General features: G+C 57.2%; 2 protein-coding genes across 5 annotated transcripts in view; both read left to right on the top strand.

Annotated features, from left to right (window-relative positions):
• The window catches only part of DOCK6 (dedicator of cytokinesis 6), a 39,336-nt gene extending 36,538 nt beyond the window's left edge, over positions 1-2,798 (top strand). For all 4 annotated transcript variants that reach the window (XM_012641268.1, XM_012641267.1, XM_012641266.1 and 1 more), the window contains 7 exons: positions 110-235; positions 354-443; positions 687-923; positions 1,432-1,575; positions 1,655-1,761; positions 1,954-2,115; positions 2,549-2,798. In XM_012641268.1, the coding sequence (XP_012496722.1) occupies positions 110-235; positions 354-443; positions 687-923; positions 1,432-1,575; positions 1,655-1,761; positions 1,954-2,115; positions 2,549-2,591 (909 nt within the window). In that variant the 3' untranslated portion in view covers positions 2,592-2,798. The remainder of the gene's footprint in view (positions 1-109; positions 236-353; positions 444-686; positions 924-1,431; positions 1,576-1,654; positions 1,762-1,953; positions 2,116-2,548) is intronic.
• A 1,857-nt stretch (positions 2,799-4,655) lies between these two features.
• On the top strand, positions 4,656-22,742 carry KANK2 (KN motif and ankyrin repeat domains 2). The gene is made up of 12 exons (XM_012641299.1): positions 4,656-4,982; positions 5,907-6,019; positions 6,263-7,474; positions 15,114-15,281; positions 15,381-15,483; positions 16,448-16,687; positions 17,307-17,394; positions 17,955-18,174; positions 18,357-18,499; positions 20,411-20,611; positions 20,693-20,782; positions 21,849-22,742. The coding sequence occupies exons 2-12, from the start codon at positions 5,983-5,985 to the stop codon at positions 21,900-21,902; spliced, it is 2,556 nt and encodes an 851-aa protein (XP_012496753.1). The 5' UTR covers positions 4,656-4,982; positions 5,907-5,982; the 3' UTR covers positions 21,903-22,742.
• The last annotated feature ends 250 nt before the right edge of the window (positions 22,743-22,992 follow it).

Genomic DNA, 22,992 nt, shown 5'->3' with positions numbered 1-22,992 from the left:
GATGTCTCTCTGCATCCTGCCCTATGGGGCCCAAGGCCACCTATCTCTGAGGCAGGGAGACCCCCAGAGGGGGCCTCCCAGGCAACCACACCCCTCCTCACAGCCCCAGCGCATGTTCGGGACCTATTTCCGCGTGGGCTTCTACGGCGCCCGCTTTGGCGACCTGGACGAGCAGGAGTTCGTGTACAAAGAGCCCTCGATCACGAAGCTGGCAGAGATCTCACACCGGCTAGAGGCATGTCCCTGCGGTGGGGGGCGGGATGGGGGATGGGGCTGCCCTGGGGCTAGGGCGAGGGCTGCTGCGTGTGCCTGGGTGGCCCCGAGTCGGCCCCGAGTCAGCCCCGTGTCCCCAGGAGTTCTACACGGAGAGGTTCGGGGACGACGTCGTGGAGATTATCAAAGACTCTAACCCCGTGGACAAGTCCAAGCTCGACCCCCAAAAGGTGGGTCTTCCTGACCATTTTCCTGCAACCCTGTATTCAAAGAGACCCCAAGTACTATTTCCTGGGGACCCTCAAATCCTAGTTCTCATGGGATTCCCAAACATCCCGACGTAGGCAGACCTGGGAATCCCAGATTCAAAGCCCCCAGACCCAGGGAGGCCCAGATCCCTTTTTCACCAGGGACAGGGCCTGGCGGGTGTGTGTTGGGGCCATGGGCCCCTCACCCCTGACCCCGCGCCCCAGGCCTACATCCAGATCACATACGTCGAACCGTACTTTGACACGTACGAGCTCAAGGACCGGGTGACCTACTTCGACCGCAACTACGGGCTGCGCACCTTCCTGTTCTGCACGCCCTTCACGCCCGACGGCCGCGCGCACGGGGAGCTGCACGAGCAGCACAAGCGCAAGACGCTGCTCAGCACCAACCACGCCTTCCCCTACATCAAGACGCGCATCCGCGTGTGCCACCGGGAGGAGGTGGGCAGGGACCCCAGGCCCAGGGGATGGAGGGAAGGCAGGGGACATCAGACCCAGGGAGGCCCCGGGGAGGGGAAACACAGGGACCCCAGACCCAGGGAGGAGAGACGTGGGGACCCCAGTTCCAGGAATTGGCCCACATGCCCCAGAACCAGCTTGGGGTGCTATGGGAACCCCACGTTCCAACCTCTAGGCTCAAACCCATACCTCCAGACCCAGGGAGGCCTGGAGACCCCAGATGTAGAGCCCCCAGATGCCCCAGGGCACTAGACCCAGCAGGCCCAAGGCTAGCCTCCAACCAGACCATAGCGCCCCAAGTCAGACAAAGGCAGCTAAGCCAAGACCCTCTCAGACCCAGGTGCCCAGAAGCCTCCAGACTCCATTCATTGCCCAGCCTCTTGGACAACCCCCTCCTGTCCCCAGTGGGGTCAGAGCGACCCAGGACTGGCTTGGGGTCAGGACATCTTCAGGCCCTAATGAGTGCACGCCCTCCTCCCTGCCCCCGCAGACAGTGTTGACGCCTGTTGAAGTGGCCATCGAGGACATGCAGAAGAAGACACGGGAGCTGGCCTTTGCCACCGAGCAGGACCCGCCAGACGCCAAGATGTTGCAGATGGTGTTGCAGGGCTCCGTGGGGCCCACCGTGAACCAGGCACCGCTGGGATGGGGGCGGGTGCAGGGGGACTCCAGGCGCCATGCAGACATGCTCACGCATCCCTCTCACCCCGTAGGGTCCCCTGGAGGTGGCCCAGGTGTTTCTGGCAGAGATCCCAGAAGACCCCAAACTCTTCCGGCATCACAACAAACTGCGGCTGTGCTTCAAGGACTTCTGCAAGAGGTAGGCCCGAAACCCCCGCTGGGGCTGTCTGTCCACCTGATTCCCATTAGGTCCCTTGTCGCTGTCTGACCCCCACATGGCTCCTCAGTTCACCTGAGCCCCGCTGCAGGTCTCTCTGCATGCCTCACCCCACCTTCTGGAAGCCCCCCACGCCCGATCTTGCTTTCTCTCCTGAGCGCCTCTGGTCCCCAGGTGTGAAGACGCGCTACGGAAGAACAAGGCCCTGATCGGGCCGGACCAGAAGGAGTACCACCGCGAGCTGGAGCGCAACTACTGCCGCCTGCGAGAGGCCCTGCAGCCCCTGCTCACCCAGCGCCTGCCCCAGCTGCTGGCGCCAACCCCAGCCAGCCTCAGGTGCCTTGACCTGGCACCCCCGCCCCAGAGATCAGAATGGGCAAGTCGAGGCAGGCCAGAACAGATACAGGATGGGGGCTGTTGTACATGTACGTGGCAACACGTGTGCGTGTGGCTTAGGCTTTGCACAAGCATCTGGATATGTCATCCTGGTGGACAAAGGCAGGCCACCTCCCAGACATGTGAATTCATCTTTCTGAGCCTCAGTCTCCACATCTGTAAATTGGGGATGATTCGGACCTCTCGTGGTACATTCTAAGAATCTGCAAATCCCACAGCAGGTTGGGATGGATGTGAAGGGGGCAGGAGAGACCCTGGAAGGATCCTTGGAGGAAGAGGAGGAGGAGGGGGAGGAGGGCTGGGGAGTGCTATAGCATAGGAGGGCCATGGCCATGCTGACCACGCCCCCCCCACCCCCCAATTCCTCCTCCAGGAACTCTCTGAACAGAGCAAGTTTCCGGAAGGCAGACCTCTGAGCCGGCAGGGCCTGAAGCCACACCCCGGGGACCAGCACCCAGGCCTCAGCTGCCTGTGCCTTGCTGGGACTCTCCCCCACTGCCCACTCGGCGGTGGGATGACCACACTGTACTCGGGGCTGGGCCCTCTGTCCCTCTGTCTGTTCCGGTCTGTGTGCACTGACACTCCCCCTACCTTTGTTAATTTAAAATGGTTTTTATAAGCAACCCGAGCAGTGTGGTGTGGTCACTAGGGCTGCGTCACTGTCACGTGCTCAGAGTCCATTCCTTTACATCCACACGCCGTGGACTGAGACACAGAACACTGGGTGCCAGAGGCACAGTGGTGACAACAGACACACAAATTCCTGCCCTCAGGGAGCTGACATTCTAGCAGACAAGGCCGTACACAGATAAGGTTGCATGCCCGAATTTCACTGCCTAAGCTTTGGGCAACAGGATAATCCTCGTTTACAGACGGGGAAACTGAGGCACACACAGCGGCAGGTCTGGCTGGACTGCAGGCTCCGGTGCAGCCTCCTGCGGAAGCTACAACCCCCTCCCCGCGGCGGTCACACCACCATGTACCCGGAGTGCGCTGGGCCGCTTCCAGCCCTGGGCTGCCAGGGGGAGGGGTGACCTCCCGCCCCCCGCCCTCCAGGAGCTGGGCCCCGGCCAGCCCCGCCCCTCCCGCCACCGCTGAGCCATTCTGCTCCCCCCCAACCCCCGCAGCTACCCAGCTGCAGCGGGTGGGGGAGGCCTGTAGTCGGGGGAGACTCTGTTCCTGGGACATGCTGGGGGAGGGGCAGCGAGGCAGGACACCCCGGCGCGCGCATTCTCACCTGCCCGCCAGGTGAGATCCTGTCCCCCCCACCCCCCACTCTGCATCCCCGCCCCCCACCGCAGCTGCGGGCGCCTGGGCGGCTGGAGGGGGCGGGGCCGGCCGGAGGGGGCGGGGCTACCGCCGAGGGCCGGGCGGCCGGGTGGCTGCGGCGCGCGCAGGACGCACGGGCGGCGGGACGCAGGGACAGCGGTGGCCGGAGCGCGCCAGGCGAGTAGGACCCCGGGACTGGGTCGGGGTTCGAGTCCTGATCGGGGTTGCGAGTGTGGCTCCCTGCCCCTGCGCCAACCCCAACCCCGGGGCACGAACGACCTCGCGGGTCTCGCGCCGCCTCCAGCTCCACCGTCTGCGTCCAAACTTTCCGGACTTGGAGCGCCTCGGTCCCCGCGTCACTGCCCCCTCCCCGTCTTTGACCCGGTTCCTGCATCCGTTCCTCGTGCCCTGCCCTTCTGCCCGCCTGCCTCTCCTCTGCTCCTGTCCCCATGTTTGTCCCCATCTGTGCCTCTGTCCTCCCCTCCTGCACCGTCCCCCGTCGCCCTCCTGCTCGGCCCGGCCGGAGCCAGGCCCCAGGCGGCGGGAAGGCGGCCGCGCGTCCGCCCGGCTGGGCCTGGGCTTGGCGGCTGGGCCGGCGTGGGGAGCGGCAGCTGTTTGCCATTAGCCGGGGACCCCGCAGGCCCCGCCCCCCTGCACGGGCGGTGTCCTTCTCGCCCCGAGTTTGCGGCGGGGAGACGGGAGGGAAGACCCCGGAGATGTCCAAGCCGTTGTGGCGGGGGGAGGGGGGCGGACTCTGGGGAGACCCGCGCCCTTTCCCTGCGTCCCCAACCTGTCCCCTCTTGGAGTCTCCTGTGTCTCCATCTCTCAGTCGTGTGTTGCGTCCCTCCTCCCCTCCCCCTAGAGGTCCCATGGTGAGAGAGGGGCCTCAGCCGAAGACACCCCACCCCCACCACACACCCCTTTATTTCCTTTCTCTCCTCGCCCGGACTCCGTGGTCCGCATGGACGGCAATCAAATGACTGGGGACCCTCAGACCTCAATCTGCACGTCTGGGCAATGGGTAGAGTGGTGTAGCGTGTGGGGTGGTGGCTTGGTGAGCAGGCTTAGGTTCAAGTCCAGGTCCAGCCACTTCCCCGCGGTCCTAGTGACCCTGGGCAAGCCACTGTACCTTTCTGTGCCCATTTGCCCTCCCCCCACCTCTAGCCACACACGCCCTCCCTTTCCCAGACTATTCCAGCCCTGCTTCCTGCCTCTAGATCTCTCTTAGGCGCCCAGAAAATGTTTTTGATCGACTTCCTGTTGTTCAGTGGGGGAGCCACCAGCCAGATGGACACCCCAAATTTCCTACAGTTGGTGACCGTGTGTTCCAGGTGTTTGAAAGTCAGAGAAGTGAGGACAGAGACGTGGAGAGACAGGGAAAGAGACAGAGACGTGGAGAGACGCAAAGAGACTTGGAGAGAGACTAAAGCAAGGCACTAAGCAGGACAGGACCTGACAAGAAGGACAAGCTCGCTGCCCCTGGAGCCCCAGCCCCGCCTTCATGCCCAGCAGGTGCCCCACCTGGCCCATCCTCCCAGGTACCCACAGGTTGGAAAGGGTCTGCTCTGGTGGTGGGATGAGCCGGGGCCTCTGCAGCATGATGGCTGCAGGTTAGACAGCAGAAAGGACCGGCCAAGTTCAGACGGGTTATACTGGGGACAAAAGGACCCTGGCCAGCCTCCAGGACTAAGAGGGGCTTAGTGAGAGGCCCTGATTGTCCCTGCCTTTTGCAGCCTCCAGGCGCCCCCCTTACTTCCTCCCCCCACCCCACCATGACTTCCTGGGTGGCTCAGCCCTCTAGTCCTGCCGCTGCGCCCCAAGCCCGGACACATCCTGGGGGGGCAGGAAGTTCTGTGTAGTCCGGCAGTGAAATTGTTTATTTTTAGAGAAAATTGTTTCCATAAAGGGGAAAGGCTTCACTCCTTGCTGCCTCCCCGACTTTCTCTACCCCCCACCCCAGGTCTCGCCTGACTGGGCGCTCTGCTTTGGGGTCACCTGGGGTCCCCTACCCCCTGCTGTGTCTCTCTTTGTCCCCCTGTGTCTCTGTCTCCTCGGACCCTTGCAGGAAGGCTGGCCCCCCTACACCCATTAGTGCCCCAGCCCCCGTCTTTCCCTGTGGTCAGCTCTGGGCCTGGGCCGAGGGGAGGGGGTGCAGGAAGGGTGGGGCCTGTCAGGCTTGGGGCCCCCTGGCCCAGGGGCCATGTGGAGGCAGGGCTGTGGGAACAGCTGGAGCCTGTCCAGGGGCCGGACAGATGTGCGCACAGGCGGTGAGGTTTGGTTTCTTTGTTCCAGGCCTCAGGGTGCCCCCCCACCTCCACCCCTTTCTGTGCGTGGCCAGGCCGGGTGTGCGCCTATGAGAGGGTCCCAGGCCTTGGTGGGGGGCAACTGTGGGGGGTTGGCCTCGTCTCCCCTCCCCCTGCAGAGTCCTCCTGACTCCCGGCCCCACGGCCCCCTCCTCCCAGGTAAGCCTCAGCCGGTGCTGCAGGCAGTCTGACTCCGTCCCCCAAGTGACTTCCGAGGACGATCTGCCGCAAGAGGATGGCCCAAGTTCTGCACGTGCCAGCCCCCTTCCCAGGTCAGGGGTCTCGGGGGGAAGAGGGCCCTGTTCTGGGGGGTTCGAGGGTAGGACACAGCCCAGCATTGGTGTCTGGTGACGGAGGCACAGCCCCGCCCCGGGGGTCTGACATGAGAGGCACAGTTGAGCGCCTGGGGGGCTCCAGTCTGTCGGGCAGACAAACCGGGACTCCCCAGGCATCGGTCTTTGTCCCAAGAAGGGGACAATAGTTTTCAGAGCTGCTGGTGTTTCTCCCCACCCCAGGGACCCCCGGCCCGGCTTCCCCGCCTGCCTTCCCTGCCAAGGAGCCCGACCCGCCCTACTCCGTGGAGACGCCCTACGGCTACCGCCTCGATCTGGACTTTCTCAAGTACGTGGACGACATCGAGAAGGGACATACTCTGCGGCGCGTGGCCGTGCAGCGCCGTCCCCGCCTGGGCTCGCTGCCCCGCGGCCCTGGCTCCTGGTGGACGTCCACCGAGTCGCTGTGCTCTAACGCCAGCGGGGACAGCCGCCACTCGGCCTACTCCTACTGCGGCCGCGGCTTCTACCCCCAGTACGGCGCCCTGGAGGCCCGCGCCGGCTTCAACCCCCGCGTGGAGCGCACGCTGCTGGACGCCCGGCGCCGCCTCGAGGACCAGGCGGCCACGCCCTCCGGCCTGGGCTCGCTGACCCCCAGCGCAGCCGGCTCCACGGGCTCCCTGGTGGGCGTGGGGCTGCCGCCCCCGACGCCGCGGGGCTCGGGACTGTCCACGCCGGTGGCGCCCAGCGCCGGGCACCTGGCGCACGTGCGGGAGCAGATGGCGGGCGCCCTGCGGAAGCTCCGGCAGCTGGAGGAGCAGGTGAAGCTGATCCCCGTGCTCCAGGTGAAGCTGTCGGTGCTGCAGGAGGAGAAGCGGCAGCTCACCGTGCAGCTGAAGAGCCAGAAGTTCCTGGGCCACCCCGCGGGGGCCCGGGGCCGCGGGGAGCTCTGCCTGGACCTCCCCGAGCCCCCCGAGGACGCAGTGTCGCTCGAGACCCGCAGCGTGGGCACCTGGGTCCGAGAGCGGGACTTGGGCATGCCCGACGGGGAGGCGGCCCTCGCCGCCAAGGTCGCCGTGCTGGAGACCCAGCTCAAGAAAGCGCTCCAGGAGCTGCGGGCGGCGCAGGCCCGCCAGGCCGACCCCAAAACCCAGGCCTGGCCACCGCCGGACAGCCCGGTCCGCGTGGACACCGTCCGAGTGGTGGAAGGGCCACGGGAGGTGGAGGTGGCGGCCAGCACAGCCGCCGGGGCCCCCGCACAGCGGGCCCAGAGCCTAGAGCCTTACGGGGCTGGGCTGCGGGCCCTGGCGACACCCGGCGGGGCAGAGAGCCCGCCCGTGTTCCGCAGCCACGAGGTGGTGGAGGCGATGTGCCCAGTGTCCACCGCACCCACCAGCAACTTCCACGTGGTGAAGAAAATCAGCATCACAGAGCGAAGCTGCAACGGGCCCGCAGGTAAGCGATCGCAGGCCGGGGACAGCGGTTGGCGGCCCCTCTTCCCAAGGTACAGCCTAGACCCTCTCTGAATGCCATGCGGTGTCCAGCCCCCAGCCCTGGCCTTGCACCAGACAGATCTCTCTGGCCCTTGGAATCTTTGTCTCTTCATCCATACCGGAGGGAGAATTGTGCTGCTGACATCAGAGCTGTAAGGACCATGCAGAGAATCAGGTGTCTGGCACATTGCCAGTGTCCAGAAAACAGGCGGTATCTGGGGGAAATTCCCCCAAGGCTGTTTTTTGCTGGGCAGAAATCCTCCCTATTTATCGAGTAAGTGGCAGGACTCAATCTCAGAGCAGTTTAAGCAATGAAAAGAAAATGTGGTGTTTGGGTAACTTAGGGACAGCTTCAGGCATAGCTGGATCCAGGCGCTCATAGCATCAGGAATCTAACTCACTGTCTTTCTCTTCTTCGGTTTTATTCTGGGGGCTCCTCTTGCAGGCAGGCAAAGGAAGGTGACCCCCCCTCGCTCTAGGTGTCTCTCTTTCCAGCTCAGCGGGCCTCAGTGGGTGGCCCGAGTCATGTGTCCATTGGTGAACCAGTCCCTGTATCCCTCACTGCCCAGCTATGCATGGATCCTGGGGGTAATGAGCCCCCACCCAAGGCCTGTGGCCTTTGAGGGGGGAAGGGGGTGCTTCCCGGAGGAAGTGCTGAGCTCTCGTGCCAGGAAAGGAGATGCCGGGTGTGTAGAATCTCAGCTTCCCCAAGGCCCCGGGGGAATTTTAATTCATAATGGTAACGACAGCTGTCCTTTAGCAAACGTGGAGAGGTGGGGGCTGGGGCGAGCCAGGGACATTCTACATCTTGCCATGTTATCCCGGGTATCCCTGGCTGTGAAGTGGCCCAGTAATGGTCCCCTCCTCCCCCAGAACCCTTGTGAATTGAACACACACACTCAGTACTTGTCGCTGCTTCGGCTGCTAACTTTCAGGCGAACCCCGTTTATAGCTGGGGAAACTGAGGCTCAGGAAGTGGCCGAGCCAGGATTTGAACGTGGGTCGGCTTAAACTTGCTGTGGCCAGGCCCGAAGGTGGGACCCAAGTTCTTACCCCAGCCTCGAAGGTCAAGTGGGCAGAGCCACACCGATAGACCCAACGGCACAGGCTCAGAGGCGGGGACCCAGCTGTGTTTTCTCCCTGCCCCGTGTTGTTGCCGGCTGGCTCGGGGCACCACCCATCTGTTCTGTATCCATCGCAAACACCCAGCCCTGTGGTTCTGGCCCCCAGCCAGAGGCCCTGCCTGGCCCAACCTCGGAATCTCTGAGAGGCGACCTCCATTCCAGACGTGCCACCCGGAGCAGCCATGCTCTGCAGGACATACAGACATAGCGATATCCACCCCCTAGGCCAGCTGCCACCCCTGGAAGTTCTTCCTTGTGTCTCACTTCACTCCCTCTTTCTGCAGCCCACCCCAATCCCTGCCTTGCTTGGGCAGAACTGGAGTGTGTTAATTCATTCCAGTATCTTCTCACTCCACAAACTGCCCAAACGCTCGCTGTGTGCCAGACTCTTCTAATCACTGAGCACAAAGCAGTGAACGACATAGACACAAAAGCCTCTGCCATAGATAGATGAGACAGTGTACCAAATAAGCGAAAAATTATCATTTCAGAGAACGTGCGTTGGAAGCAAATAAAATGGGAGCATGGAGTTGGTGGCAATTTGATGGAGTGGTGACTTCAGTTCAAATTCTGGTCTTCCCGTTCCCTGGCTCTGTGTCCTTGAGCAAGCTATTTAATCTCTCTGTGCCTCAGTTTCCTCATTTGCAAATCGAGGGTCCTTACAGTACAACATCACTGGATTAATACGAGGCTGAGGATGGGCGTGGTGGCTCACACCTGTAATGCCAGCACTTTGGGAGGCTGAGGCACGAGGATCGCTTGAGGCCACGAGTTCGAGACCAGCCTGAGCAAGAGCGAGACCCCATCTCTAAAAAAAACAGAAAAAAAAGAGCGTTCCAGGAAGGGGCACCCAGGGGCAAAGGCCCTGAGATGAGAGAGGGGCTCTGGCTTATCAAGGTGTTAGATAAGTTGGAATGTGATGAGCCCAGAAAAAAATGAGGTACAGGGGAGTCTGAGCATGGGAGGGGGATCCCTCAGGGCTTGTATGCTGTGCTGCTTAGAGCAATATGGGAAATGAAATGAGATAGTACAAGGACTAGACAAGCACTCCAGTGATGTTCATGCATCGTGTTCACTTACCTGGTGGTTAAATCAGGGAGGGCTCCCTGGAGGAGGAGGCAGAATGGGGCCCAACCTCCTTACCATCCAGCGAGGCCACCGTGATTTTTTTGTTTTTTTTGTTTTGTTTTTTTTTTTTAGGAGAGTAGGAATTCACTCACTGCTGGGAGGGTGGGAGTCAGGCTGGCAAAGGTAGGTGGGGTGTGCAGAGGCCTGGAGACCCCACAGAATCCCCTCGCCCTCCTCCCCCACCTGGCAAAGGCACCACAGGCAGATGAGCAGGAAAAGGGACAATGACAGCCATTGATGTGTGCTGGCGGGGTGTCTCCAAAGCTTTCAGATTTCGTCTGCTCTTGTTCAAAAACGTATTCCTGTGAAAGCAATTCACAGTCTTTGTGGAAGGTTTGGAAAGTATAGAAAAATCTGAAAACAAAGAAATAAAACTCCTGTACACCCAACAGTGCCCAGGTATAGCTGTTGTCAACATGTCTGTTTTCTTTGCTTCCAAATTTTTTTTTTTTTGAGACAGAGTCTGGCTCTGTTGCCCGGGCTAGAGTGCCGTGGCGTCAGCCTAGCTCACAGCAACCTCAAACTCCTGGGCTCAAGCCATCCTCCTGCCTCAGCCTCCCGAGTAGCTGGGACTGCAGGCATGTGCCACCATGCCCGGCTAATTTTTTGTATATATTTTTAGTTATTTGGTTAATTTCTTTCTATTTTTGGTAGAGACGGGGTCTTGCTCTTGCTCAGGCTGGTCTTGAACTCCTGAGCTCAAGCAGTCCTCCTGCCTCGGCCTCCCGGAGTGCTAGGATTACAGGTGTGAGCCACCGTGACCAGCCAACTTCCCAATTTTTTAAATGCATAAAATAATATGTTGGTTTTCAAGAATGGCAACACAGAGCTTGTGGACGTTCCTGTTTTGCAGTATTTTGTTTGTAAACGCACTTACAATGTGCCGGGACATTATTTGATGCCATTTGCATACTTTCATTCATTTAAATCACCCCTATGAGGTAGGTGACATTTTTAGCCCCATTTTACAGAGGAGAAAACTGAGGCAAAGGGGAAGTTAAGGGATTTGCCCACGGTCCTCAAAGCCAGGATTAAACTCCATCTCTGATTTAACATTATCCCAGGAGTGTTTCCTCTGGTTAACAAAGATTCTTTGGATGTGCTGTTTATTTTAACGGCCACGTCATTTTCTGACATGTGGGGAAGCTGAGATTTATCTGGCTGGTCCTTATGCCCGGCCATCCAGCTGCATCTAATTTTTCTCCACTGTCAACCTCGCCTCCTCTGATCGATTTCTCAGGACGGGTTTCTCGAAGGGCATTTTTCAGGACCTTGATATCTTTAACCAATTTGTTTTACACCCCCTGCAGTAGAGTGATTTAAATTTTTAAAACTCTGTTCTGGATTCAGGAGCCCAAAACTGAATTCATCTCACTCTTGAGCTGACGACAAGTGTCCCCACCGATCTGTGCCCACCAACTCCATGTTGTCACTCGGTGTTTGTTTCACTTTGATCTTCTACCCTCCATGCCGAGGGTCGGAAAATATTTTTAGTTTTGCAGGCCATATGGGTTGTCACGTGTTTGTCACGTTAATTCAACTCTTTCTCAGTTCTTCCCCCCCACTTTATTGAGGTATTAATATGGAAAAATATGCACATATTTAATGTATGCATTTTGATGAGTGTAGTGCCTCAGCTATGCCATTTTGTAGCACAAAAGCAGCCATAGACACTATGTAAATGAATGCGCGTGGCCGTGTTCCAATAAAACTTTATTTGCAGACACAGAAATTTCAATTTGATATGCTTTTCATGTGTCCCAAATAGCATCCCTTTTTTTCCCCCCAGCCATTTAGAAACATAAAAACTGCACCCACAGGCTATAGCTCTCTACCGTCAACGCCACCCCCACCCTGTTTCGTGTCATTCCTTGCGATCCACCTTCCAGAGGCTTATTTAGATCCTTGGGTGTCCTGGAAAAACAGGCCCTGTGCGTGTTTAATTTCCTTAAATGGTATCGTGCTTCAGAAAAACAAAAGTCTCTTTCTGTTTCTTATTTTCCCCTCTCCATACGCTATTTTTGAACTCTCCACACTGATGTTTGTAAATCTGGCTTGTCACATGTAATGGCCGCGTAGATTTCTGCCCCGGTTGTACCAAACCTTTTTCTTTTCTAATCCCCGCACCTGGGTTCCTTCCAACTTCTGGCCACCGAGAATAACGCTGGGGCCATCCTCACACGTCCCCTTTCCGGGGCTTGCTGGGGCGTAGAGGACGCACAACTTCGCGCCAGGTCTTGTCCGATCCTCTCTGACAAAGCTGTCCCTGTCGCCGTTCCTACCACCATGCTCGGGTTCAAGATCCCCATTTCGTCACATCCCCACCAGTTTACAGTTTTCTCGATTTTTCTCCCTTTTTTTTTACATCTGACGCTGCTACAAAGTGCTATATCTCATTTGTTGCTGTTTTAGAGATGGGGTCTTGCTATGTTGCCCAGGCTGGAGTGCAGTGGCTGTTCATGAGTGTGATCATAGCTCACTGCAGCCTCAAACTCCTGGCCTCAAGCGATCCTCCCACCCCAGCCTCCCAAAGTGCTGGGATTACAGGTGTGAGCCACCGTGCCCAGCATGCTGTTTTTGTTTTTCTTTTTTTTTTTTGAGACGAAGTCTCACTGTGTTGCCCAGGCTAGAGTGCCGTGGCATCAGCCTAGCTCACAGCAACCTCAAACTCCTGGGCTCAAGCAATCCTACTGCCTCAGCCTCCCGAGTAGCTGGGACTACAGACATGTGCCACCATGCCCGGCTAATTTTTTCTATATATTTTTAGTTGTCCAGATCATTTCTTTCTATTTTTTGGTAGAGACAGGGTCTTGCTCTTGCTCAGACTGGTCTCAAACTCCTGACCTTGAGCGATCCACCCGCCTCAGCCTCTCAGAGTGCTAGGATTACAGGCACGAGCCACCGTGCCCAGTATGCTGTCTGTTTTTGTATGGCACAATTAAGAATGATTTTGATGTTTTGAATGGTTGAACAATTAAGAAAGAATACTATTTTGTGACATGATTAAAATTATATAACATTGGAATTTATTGGAACACAGCCATGCCTGATCACACACATACCGCCTATGGCTGCTTTCGTGTTACAACTACTGAAAGGTGAGTCTTTGCGACCGAGACCTTATGGCTCATGTAGCTGAAAATGTTTGCTATCTAGCCCTTTCCAGAAAAAGTTTGTTGACTCCTGTTCTAGAAGATAATCCCTTGCCAATTTTTGGCAGTGTAGCTCTCCCGCCAACACCCTTCTGTCTTCATATATTGATAAATATTGTCTATAATGGTTTTGGAATCAAATAGAAGTCTTCATTTTGTACGCAATTAAACCCATGGTTATTTTCATATATGGTTTGTGCCTGGAGGAATTTTTAAAGGAATTTTTTCCCATCTGGAGGCCCTCGATATTTCGTTACACTGTTTCCCTTTGGTTTTTTCCCTGGACTTTCGTCTTACTCCTTGAGAATTTCTTTCTTGTGTATGGTGTGAGGTAGGGATCTAGCTTGATTTTTCTCCTGTAGAGTTCAAGACCATCCTGGGCAACATAGGGAGACCCCATTTCTACAAAAAGTAAGAAAAAATTAGCCAAGCATGGTGGTGTAAGCCTGCAGTCCCAGCTACTCAGGAGGCTGAGGCAGGAGGATCACTTGAGCCCATGAGTTGGAGGCTGCAGTAAGCTATGATGACACCACTGCACTCTAGTCCGGGCGACAAAGTGCGACTCTGTCTCAAAAAAAAAAAAAAAAAATTGTAAAATATACATAATCTAAAATTTACCATCTTAACTATTTTTTTTTTTTTGTCTCTAAACATTATACTACAAGACATCTTAGCCATTTTTGACTACACAGTTTAGCGGCATTAAGCACATCCACATTGCCGTGCAGCCATCACCACCCTCCATCTCTAGAACTTTCTCATCTTCCCAAACTGAAACTCTCTCCCCACGAAACACTCACTCCCCGTCCCCCTCCCCAGCACCCACCACTCTACTTTCCGTCTCTGCGCATGGGACCACTCTAGGGACCTTGTGTAAGTGGAATCACACAGCGTTTGTCCTTCTGTGTCTGGCGTCTCTCACTCAGCACGACGTCCTCCACTGTCAAAATTCATACTTTGACTTTGCTGGGACTATAAAGCAAGATTCTTGAGTTTGGGGCAGAGATTGAGCTTGTGCGTGGCCCACCTGCCTCCTGACACATTGCACTTGGCCACGTGTGATTGCACGACTGCACTCCAGACTGGGCAAGACAGCAAGATCCTCCTGTCTCTTTAAAAACAATTTACCATCTTAACCGCTTTTAAGTGTACAGCTCAGTGGCTTTGGGTACGTTCACACTGTGCAATCCTCACCACCGTCCGTCTGCAGAACCTCCTCATCTTCTCAAACTGAAACTCTGGGTGGGGTTTTAGTTTTAATTTTCTAATAGCCCTTATTGTTTCTTTTCTGATTTTTTTTTTTATTTTATTTCTGAGACAGAGTCTCACTCTGTCACCCAGGCTGGAGTGCAGTGGTGTCATCCTAGCTCACTGCCACCTCAAACTCCTGGGCTCAAGCGATCCTCCTGCCTCAGCCTCCCGAGTAGCTGGGACTACAGGCATGCGCCACCACGCCCAACTAATTTTTCTTTTTTCTGTAGAGACAGGGTCTCACTATGTTGCCTAGGCTGGTCTTGAACTCTTGGCCTCAAGCGATCCTCCCGCCTCAGTCTCCCAAAGTGCTGGGATTACAGGCGTGCGCCACCGCAACCGGCCTCATGACGCTGTTATATCCCATCTAAAATATATTTTATGATTCTCTTGAATTAGCAAATGCTTCTCGAATGTTCTTGATGTACAGGCATCCTAAGCCCTTTACCCTGTCTCACTGTCTTCGGTTTGTACACCACCACCATGAGGTAGGAAATGTCGTTCGCTTTAGACACAGAGAGGTTAAGTGACTTGCTGGAGGTCACACAGTTTAGAGTTGGGAAATTTGAGCTGCTGCAGCCACCAAGCTCAGCTTGATGAAACCTTATTTCTAGAAAACACTGGGTACAGTATCAGAGGGGTGTCTCAAATGGGGCCACACGGTCCTCCCTATCCCTGGCCCGCTACTGACAGGCACCAGACTGGGATTGGGACTGGATTCTGCCACTCACTCACCGGGCGACCGTGACAACTTTCTGTGCCTCAGTTTCCTTGTCTGTAATAATCCAAGCCCCCTCGTGGGCCTGGAAGATTCGACGCGATATGAAAGGATTAGCCCTCGGGCAGCACCTGGCCTTGGGTATGTGACCAACGGCAGCAGCTGTCACAACTGTCATTGTTTGGCTGTTGTCACCCATAGTGGACACCTCGTTTCCCGTCCCTGCAGGTCTCCCACAGACTCCTGCAGAGTCATCCTCGCCACCCCCGGAGTCCACAGCAGCCTCCCCGGCCCAGCCCGAGAAGAATGCGGGCCAGGTGCCTGCCCGTGACACCGCCAACAGGGAGCCCGCCCAGCAGGCAGCCTCCCAAGAACCCGAGGGGGCAGGGGGTGCAGGTAAGTGGGGGTGGCTGCCTAGAGGGGTGGCGGCCCAGGATGGCCCAGGCGTGCTGTCTGGCTGCTGGCAACTCTCACGACACCACCCCTCCCCTGCAGGCAGGCCCCAGGCGGGCATCCGGTCCATCATGAAGCGGAAAGAAGAGCCCACAGACCCAGTGGCCCACCAGCGGAGCCTTCAGTTTGTGGGTGTTAACGGCGGGTGAGAAGAGCCCCCATCTCTTGCTTTCTGTCCCTTGCTAAGTTCATTCGTGCACCTGAACATTCTAAGTGCCTTATTCTAAGTCCTCGCTTTGGTTGATTAATGTATTTATTTGAGATGGGGTCTTGCTCTGTTGCCCAGGCTGGAGTGCAGTGGCACAATCATAGCTCACCGTAACCTTGAACCCCTAGGCTCAGGTGATCCTCCCGCCTCAGCTTCCCAAGCAGCTGTGACTATGGGTGTGCACCACCACACCTGGCTGATTTTTTCTACATTTTTTTTAGAGATGGGGTCTCGCTATGTTGCCCAGGCTGGAATCAAACTCCTGGGCTCAAAGGATCCTCCCACCTTGGCCTCCCAAAGTGCTAGGATTACAGGCGTGAGCCACTCACCATGCCTGGCCTGATTAATTATTTTAATCAAACCACAACAGATAGATGAGGAAACTGAGGCACAAGGAGGCTCAGTACCTTGCTGGAGCTCACGCAGGGACCCAGGAGTGTAGCCTGGGCAGGCTGGCTCCAGACACTGAGGTATAACCAAATCCCACCATTCAAGCCCTTTGAAGAACCCTCCCATTAGTCATACACACTTTAGTCTGAATTAGTGAACAAGCACTTTCTTCCTCTGGGCATCTGATGTCCTGAAGGCTTTGCTAAAGAGCCTGATGGGGTGTTTTGGGCTGCCAGAGTTAGTATTTAGGAGACCAGGCAAAGTTTGTCCAGAGGCAGCAAGAAGCACAAGAGGGTCCAATTTGCAGTGGCACCAGGGTCTGAATCCGTAACACCTGCATTAAGTTAGGGTCAAGGGCAAAAGGTCCATGTTGCTGTTATCCCTCTGCTGTTTAACAGATGGGGAAACTGAGGCCCAGGAAGGACAAGTAGCCAGATCCCTGCTTTCTTCCCCCACCAGTTTTCACCCCATCTGTATCATCTGCCCCACTCCACTCATCCTTCCTCCCCAGGTACGAGTCGTCCTCGGAGGACTCCACCACGGCTGAGAACATCTCAGATAGCGACAGCACGGAGAACGAGGCCCCAGAGCCAGAGGAGAGGGTTCCCAGTGTGGCCGAAGCACCCCAGCTCAGGCCTGGGGGGACAGCAGCGGCCAAGACCAGCCGGCAGGAATGCCAGCTGTCTCGGGAGTCACAGCACGTGCCCACAGCCAAGGGGGCCGCGGGATCTAACACAGAGGAAGAGATCCGGTCAGTTTTCTGGGTGGGAGGGATTCAGGCAGGGCCAGGGGTGGAGGACCCCTGCCTCAGATCCCACCATTCAAACTTTCTGAAGGACCCTCCTGTCAGTCATGCATACTTTAGTCTGAATTAGTGAACAAGCACCTTCTTCTTCTGGGCATCTGATGTTCGAGGCTTCGATGAAGACCTGGTGGGGTATTTTGGGCTGCTAGAGTTAGGATTTAGGGGGCCAGGCAAAGTTTGTCCTTAAGCCGCACACCTTCTTTGGGATGTTCATTCTACCTGCCCATTCTGGTTGTATCTTTTCTTTTTTTTTAATCCCCTGATGAAAAATCCGTCCTTGGGAAACATTCTCCGCCTGCCACTGGCCATTTAGACTAAACTTTGGCTTTTGTATCTACTTTGTCTTGGGGCGTCTTTGTGTTCCCCATGTCTGCCCCTTGGGGTGCGTGTAAAAGTGTGTCCCACGTGAAGGGGGTCTGAGATGCCACCATTTAGGTGACCTTCGTGTACGTGACACGGTGTAGAGCATTGAGCCCCTCCCCGAGGATGTGGGGAGTGGGGGTGACCCAGGGGACTTACGGGGGGTGTCCCTGAGATAAATTCTTCACTCGTCTGCCCCTGGCAGGATGGAGCTAAGCCCCGACCTCATCTCAGCCTGCTTGGCCTTGGAAAAGTACCTGGACAACCCTAGTGCGCTCAGCGAGCGCGAGCTGGTACGGTCTGGCCCTGGGCCTGGGGGTCCCCGCCACCCCTCCACCCCTACCCCTGGCTTGTCCTTGTCCTCCATGTCTCCCTCTGTCTACCCACTGGGGACCCTGGGACCCAAGCCCAGAGCTGGGGTGGTGGTGCGTGAGTCATGGGCCTTGGCGAGGGGCCAGGGAGGCCGGGCGAGGCCGGAGGATGGCTGCCCGCTGGCCAGGCCTGGCCGTGGCTTCCTGTCCTTCCGGGGGCCCAAGGGAGGGGCTTCCATATTTCCCTTTTTGAGTGTCTGCACTTGCCTTTGGAGATATATACGAGATAGCGGTGTTCACACCTTCCTCTGCGTGGCGTGTCGGGGACTGCAGCGTCTATACCGTCCTCCAAGGGTCTATGCTTCCCTCTCAGGTGTCTACACCTCCCTTGAGGGCCTTGTCCAGGGCAGAGGCACCATGCTCTGCTCCCAGGGACTCATCTGGGGCGGGGTGTCCCCACTCCCCTCCTGGGTCCTTGTCCCGGGGGCGATGGGGACCTCCCCCGGCCCTCACGCACCCTCTCCCGCCCGCCTCGCGTGCAGAAGGTGGCCTACACCACGGTGCTGCAGGAGTGGCTGCGCCTGGCCTGCCGCAGCGACGCACACCCCGAGCTTGTGCGGCGCCACCTGGTCACGTTCCGGGCCATGTCTGCGCAGCTGCTGGACTACGTGGTCAACATCGCCGACAGCAACGGGAACACGGCGCTACACTACTCCGTGTCCCACGCCAACTTTCCTGTGGTGCGACAGCTGCTCGACAGTGGTGAGCCCCCCGGGGAGGATGAGGAGGCCGCGGCCGGCCCCGGTTTCATGGTCCGACTGGGGGAGACGTGGCCCTCCCAGTCTGATGGCGGAGGCAGAGCCCACAGTCTGATGGCAGAGGCAGAGCCCACAGTCTGATGGCAGAGGCGTGGCCGCGTCTGAGGGCTCACATCCCCCTCCCAGGTGTCTGCCAGGTGGACAAGCAGAACCGCGCAGGCTACAGCCCCATCATGCTCACTGCCCTGGCCACTCTGAAGACCCAGGATGACATCGAGACCGTCCTGCAGCTCTTCCGGCTCGGCAACGTCAACGCCAAAGCCAGCCAGGTACGGGGCCCTCGGGTGCTGTAGACGCGGTAGCCCATCCCGCTGTCTCACGCCCTGGCTGTGCACCAGGCCCACAAAGGGGCAGGATTTGTTTTTTGTTTGTTTCTTTGTTGTTTGTTTTGAGACAGAGTCTCCACTCTGTCGCCTGGTCTAGAGTGCCGTGGTGTCATCCTAGCTCACTGCAACCTCCAACTCCTGGGCTCAAGCGATCCTCCTGCCTCAGCCTCCCAAGTAGCTGGGACTACAGGCGTGCGCCACCATGCCCGGCTAATTTTTAAATTTTTTGTAGACATGGGGTCTCACTGTATTGCCCAGGCTGATCTTGAACTCCTGGGCTCAAGCAATCCTCCTGCTTCAGCCTCCCAAAGTGCTGGGATTACAGGCATGAGCCACCACGTCTGGCCTAGGAAACTGGGAGGCTTGGAGGACGTTTCTTAATCTGACCCCATCCCACATCCCACAGGGCAATTGATTGAGCAGAAACTGGGGAGACAGGGCTCCCTGGGCTGGAACTGGGGCCTCCAAGGGTGGATAAGCAGATGTGGCCTCCATGTTCCTGAAGCTCACCAATTAGGGGGTGCTCTGGGAGTGGCGTGATCCCTGGTTTGAGAGCTCCCTTGGGCTGCGTGCTGGGTAGCAGAAGCCAGGAGACTGCCGAGGGGATGGGGGCATGGACAGGCGTCCAGGCAGAAGAGCAGGAGAGCCAGGACCCCGCTGGACGGTGAGGAAGGGAGCATTGGCAACAGCTGACATGCGACGAAGGCGTGAAACGGCACCGCCAGGGCCCGGACAGGAGCCAACCCTGCTTTATTTTTTATTGGTTTAATTTCCAAAAAATTTTTTAGCAGCTTCCTTTTTTAAAAAAGTAAAACAAGAGGCCAGGCACAGTGACTCACACCTGTAATCCCAACACTTTGAGAGGCCGAGGCAGGAGGATCACTTGAGCCCAGGAGTTCAAGACCAGCCCGAGCAACATAGTGAAACTCCGTTTCTACAAAAAATTTAAAAATTAGCCACCTAAGGAACAAAGAAAATTAGCCAGATGCGCTGGAGCGCGCCTATAGTCCCAGCTACTCGGGAGGCTGAGGCAGGAGGATCGCTTGAGCCCAGGAGTTGGAGGCTGCAGTGAGCTATGATGACACCACTGTCTTCTGCCTACCCCAGGGCAACACAGCAAGAGTCTGTCTCAAAAATAAATAAGTAAATAAGATTAACCCTTCTGGGGTTAGCAATTCGGCAGCATTTAGTGCATTCACAGTATTGTACAAGCAACACCTCTATCTAGTTCCAAAACATTTTCATCCCCTGCAAAGGAAAACTGTCCCCATCAGCAGTCACTCTTCCTTCCCCCAGCCCCTGGCAACCACTGATCTGCTTCCTGTCTCTATAAATTTACTTCTTCTGCATATTTCATGTCTGTGGAATTGTATCCTCTGTGACCTTTGGTGTCTTTCTCCCAGCGTCACGTTTTCCAAGTTCGGCCGTGTGGGAGTATACATCAGGGCTTCGTTCCTTTTTACAGCCGAATAATATTCCACTGTATGGCGAGACCACCGTTTGTTTTTCCATTCTAATGTCTACTGATGGGCAGTGATTTTATTTTTTATTGAGGCGTAACTGACGTAAGAAGCATGTGCAAATCTTGGCTCGATGAGTGTTTACATATGTTTACACCTGTGAGTCGGGAACCTGCTATAGGTGGGGGTCGGGGTGGGTAGGCAAGGGAGAGTCCCCTGAGGAGGAGACATTTAAGCCAAGACCTTTGAGATGAGAAGAAACTATTGGGAGAAGGCCAGCAAGTGAGGGGACATATTAATGTCAGAGTACTTGGGAGCTATAGAGGGTTCTGGAGCGGGGGGGGAGGGGGGTGTCCTGCCCTAGATTGTAATCCTGTTCCTTGGCCCTACCCAGGCCGGACAGACAGCCCTGATGCTGGCAGTCAGCCACGGGCGGGTGGATGTTGTCAAAGCCCTGCTGTCCTGCGAGGCAGACGTCAACGTGCAGGACGACGACGGCTCCACAGCCCTCATGTGCGCCTGCGAGCACGGCCACAAGGAGATCGCGGGGCTGCTGCTGGCCGTGCCCAGCTGCGACATCTCCCTCACCGACCGCGTGAGTCCCCAGCCAGGTGCACCCCCGGGGAGGGTGGGAGCACAGCTTGGGGCTGTCACCGTAGCAACGGATGCTTTGCAGGACGGGAGCACGGCCCTGGTGGTGGCCCTGGATGCGGGGCAGAGCGAGATCGCGTCCATGCTGTACTCGCGCATGAACATCAAGTGCTCGGTGAGCCTCCACCCGGCGGGCGGGTGGGCGGGAGTGGGGTCTTTGGGAGGGGACGGGTGTCTGTGACGAGCTGATGGTGTGAGGGGTCCCTGCCAAGGACCTGGTGGTCAGCGGCTTGTCGAACCTTCGTGGCGCCCCGGGGAGGCCCGGAGAGGTGAGGCCGGTACACAGTCACGCTTGTCATGACGGTGTTCGCGCCCAGGTCCGTGTGGTTCCAGATGCACGCGCTTGGTCACCAGTCCCTCACCTGGGGAATACTTACTGAGCGCCTACTGCGTAGGAGGGCCAGTCCTGGACCCTGAGGGTCCCAGCACTGAGCAAAACAGAAAAAGGTGTCTTTGGGCATTCTCAGACACAATCCTAGCCTGGTGACAGGAAGTGCTGTAAAGAATATCAGACAGTAAAGGGGACAGCAAGTGAGCCACTGGGGGCCTCAGTGAAGAGATGGCATTTGAGCGAACAGCCAACGTGAGGGAGGGAGTCACGTGGCCATCCAGGCAGAAGGAACAGCCAGTGCAAAGGCCCTGAGGCAGGAGTGTGCCTGGTGTGTTTCAGGAAGGAGCCCCGAGGGGAGGGGGCGAGGGCAGAGAGGTGACACGGCAGATCCTGCAGGGCCTTGTGGGCCACAGTGAGGACTTGGGCTTGTACTCAAAGCACGGCAGTGTATTAAAGGCCCTGAGGGCCGGGTGCGGTGGTTCACGCCTGTAATCCTAGCAATCCCAGCACTTTGGGAAGGGCCAGGAGTTCGAGGCCTGTCCTGTGCCTGGAACACCCTTGCCCCCTGGCTGGCGCCTTGACGTCGCTCAGGGATCGGCCCGCTTGTCACCCTCCCTGCCCACCCTCTGTCCACTCTCGTTCCCATCCGCCCCTTATCCCCCGACTGCCTTCATACGTCCGCTTCTTCTCCGAGGCGGTGGCCCCAGAAGGCCGCCTCCTCCAGGCCAGGGAGGGACCACGCCTCCTCCTTGCTCACCACCCACAATCCCAGCGCCAGCCACCAAGTCGGCGCCTCTGCGGAGACATCCGAACGGATGCAGGACAAAAAAACCCCTGCTTCTCGTTCCAGTTTGCCCCGATGTCGGATGACGAGAGTCCTGCGTCGTCCTCAGCGGAAGAGTAGCCTCCCCTCGGGGGCCAGCCAGCCCCGGAACCAGCCGTCCCCGTCAGTGTCCCCTCTCTGTTCCCCATTCTCCCTGGCCACCCGCTGCTCACACTCCCCAAGGCCCACGTCCCCAAGGCAAGTGGGTTTTTCCTTCTGTGTCCCTGGGGGAGCCCCGACGGCAGCAGGACTCCAGCTCCAAGCCGGTTTTCTTGGCACCCCGGTTCAAAGCCGCCGCGGCGCAGACCGAAGCTAAATTCTTGTATAAATTGGCGCCAGCGGCTGATGCTGGGGTGTGTGGGTTTTATGAAGAACATTGAGAACAATCGGCCGGCAATTACGGCTGGGGGAGGGCGAGAGGGAATAAGTACTGTAGTTTTGAATCATGGTTGCGGGAAGAGGGCGGCCATTGGATTATTTCTTGCCAGATTTGAAAGTCACTGGAATTTGCATATTGTCATTTTAATCCTGAATGTTATTACGCACGGGTCGGGGCTCAAGTGGCTTCCCCACGCCCCCACCCTGACATCTAATTGTCTGGCATATAATAGTGTTTTGTCTGCTTCCCCCCTGCCCCGCCATGGCTTTCTTGGGGGAATTTTCTTGTGGTCGCTTCACAAAACAGATCCTCTGTCCTTGTCACCCGGGGCAGAAAGCGCGATCCTTTTTTCTGCCTTCCTGCTGCCCCTGGCAGCGGGGGCGGTGGGGTTGGGTGGCGGGGGCTGGGGGGGACTCGGGACCCTGTGGCCACGGTGCCTATATAGAACCAGTTCACAGCGAGAAAGAAATGACCCAGAAATCCGTCCCCTCCCCTCACGGAGGCCCCGGCCAATGTTAATTTTCCTCGAAAATCCTTCAAACCCCGAGACGCAGGAAAAAGAATCCAGTTCTCAGAGCGGCTGCTGGGTCCCTGGGCCCAGCACTGTGGTTACAGGGCCGGCCTTTTTCCTCTCTGGGGCTCCAGAACTTTTCTTCTCAAAGGAAAGAAAACAGGGCATGTGTTTGTTGGCAAGGCACGAAGCCGGCTCCAAAAACCCCATGTGGACACGATTAAAAGTTGGCTGCCCCCCCCCACAGTCCCCCCAGGACTCCTGGTGCAAACTTAAAGAGA

This window comes from Propithecus coquereli, unplaced genomic scaffold (genome assembly GCF_000956105.1).
Source record: "Propithecus coquereli isolate 6110/MARCELLA unplaced genomic scaffold, Pcoq_1.0 Scaffold164, whole genome shotgun sequence".
NCBI lineage: Eukaryota > Metazoa > Chordata > Mammalia > Primates > Indriidae > Propithecus > Propithecus coquereli.
The sequence above is the reverse complement of the archived record's forward strand: the minus strand, read 5'-3'. Positions and strand labels throughout refer to the sequence as shown.

Coding starts and splice junctions, on each gene's coding strand:
- KANK2 (XM_012641299.1), top strand. CDS start 5,983: ATGGCCCAAGTTCTGCACGTGCCAGCCCCCTTCCCAG. Junction 6,020..6,262: donor CGTGCCAGCCCCCTTCCCAG/GTCAGGGGTCTC, acceptor TCCCCACCCCAG/GGACCCCCGGCCCGGCTTCC. Junction 16,688..17,306: donor AACACAGAGGAAGAGATCCG/GTCAGTTTTCTG, acceptor TGCCCCTGGCAG/GATGGAGCTAAGCCCCGACC.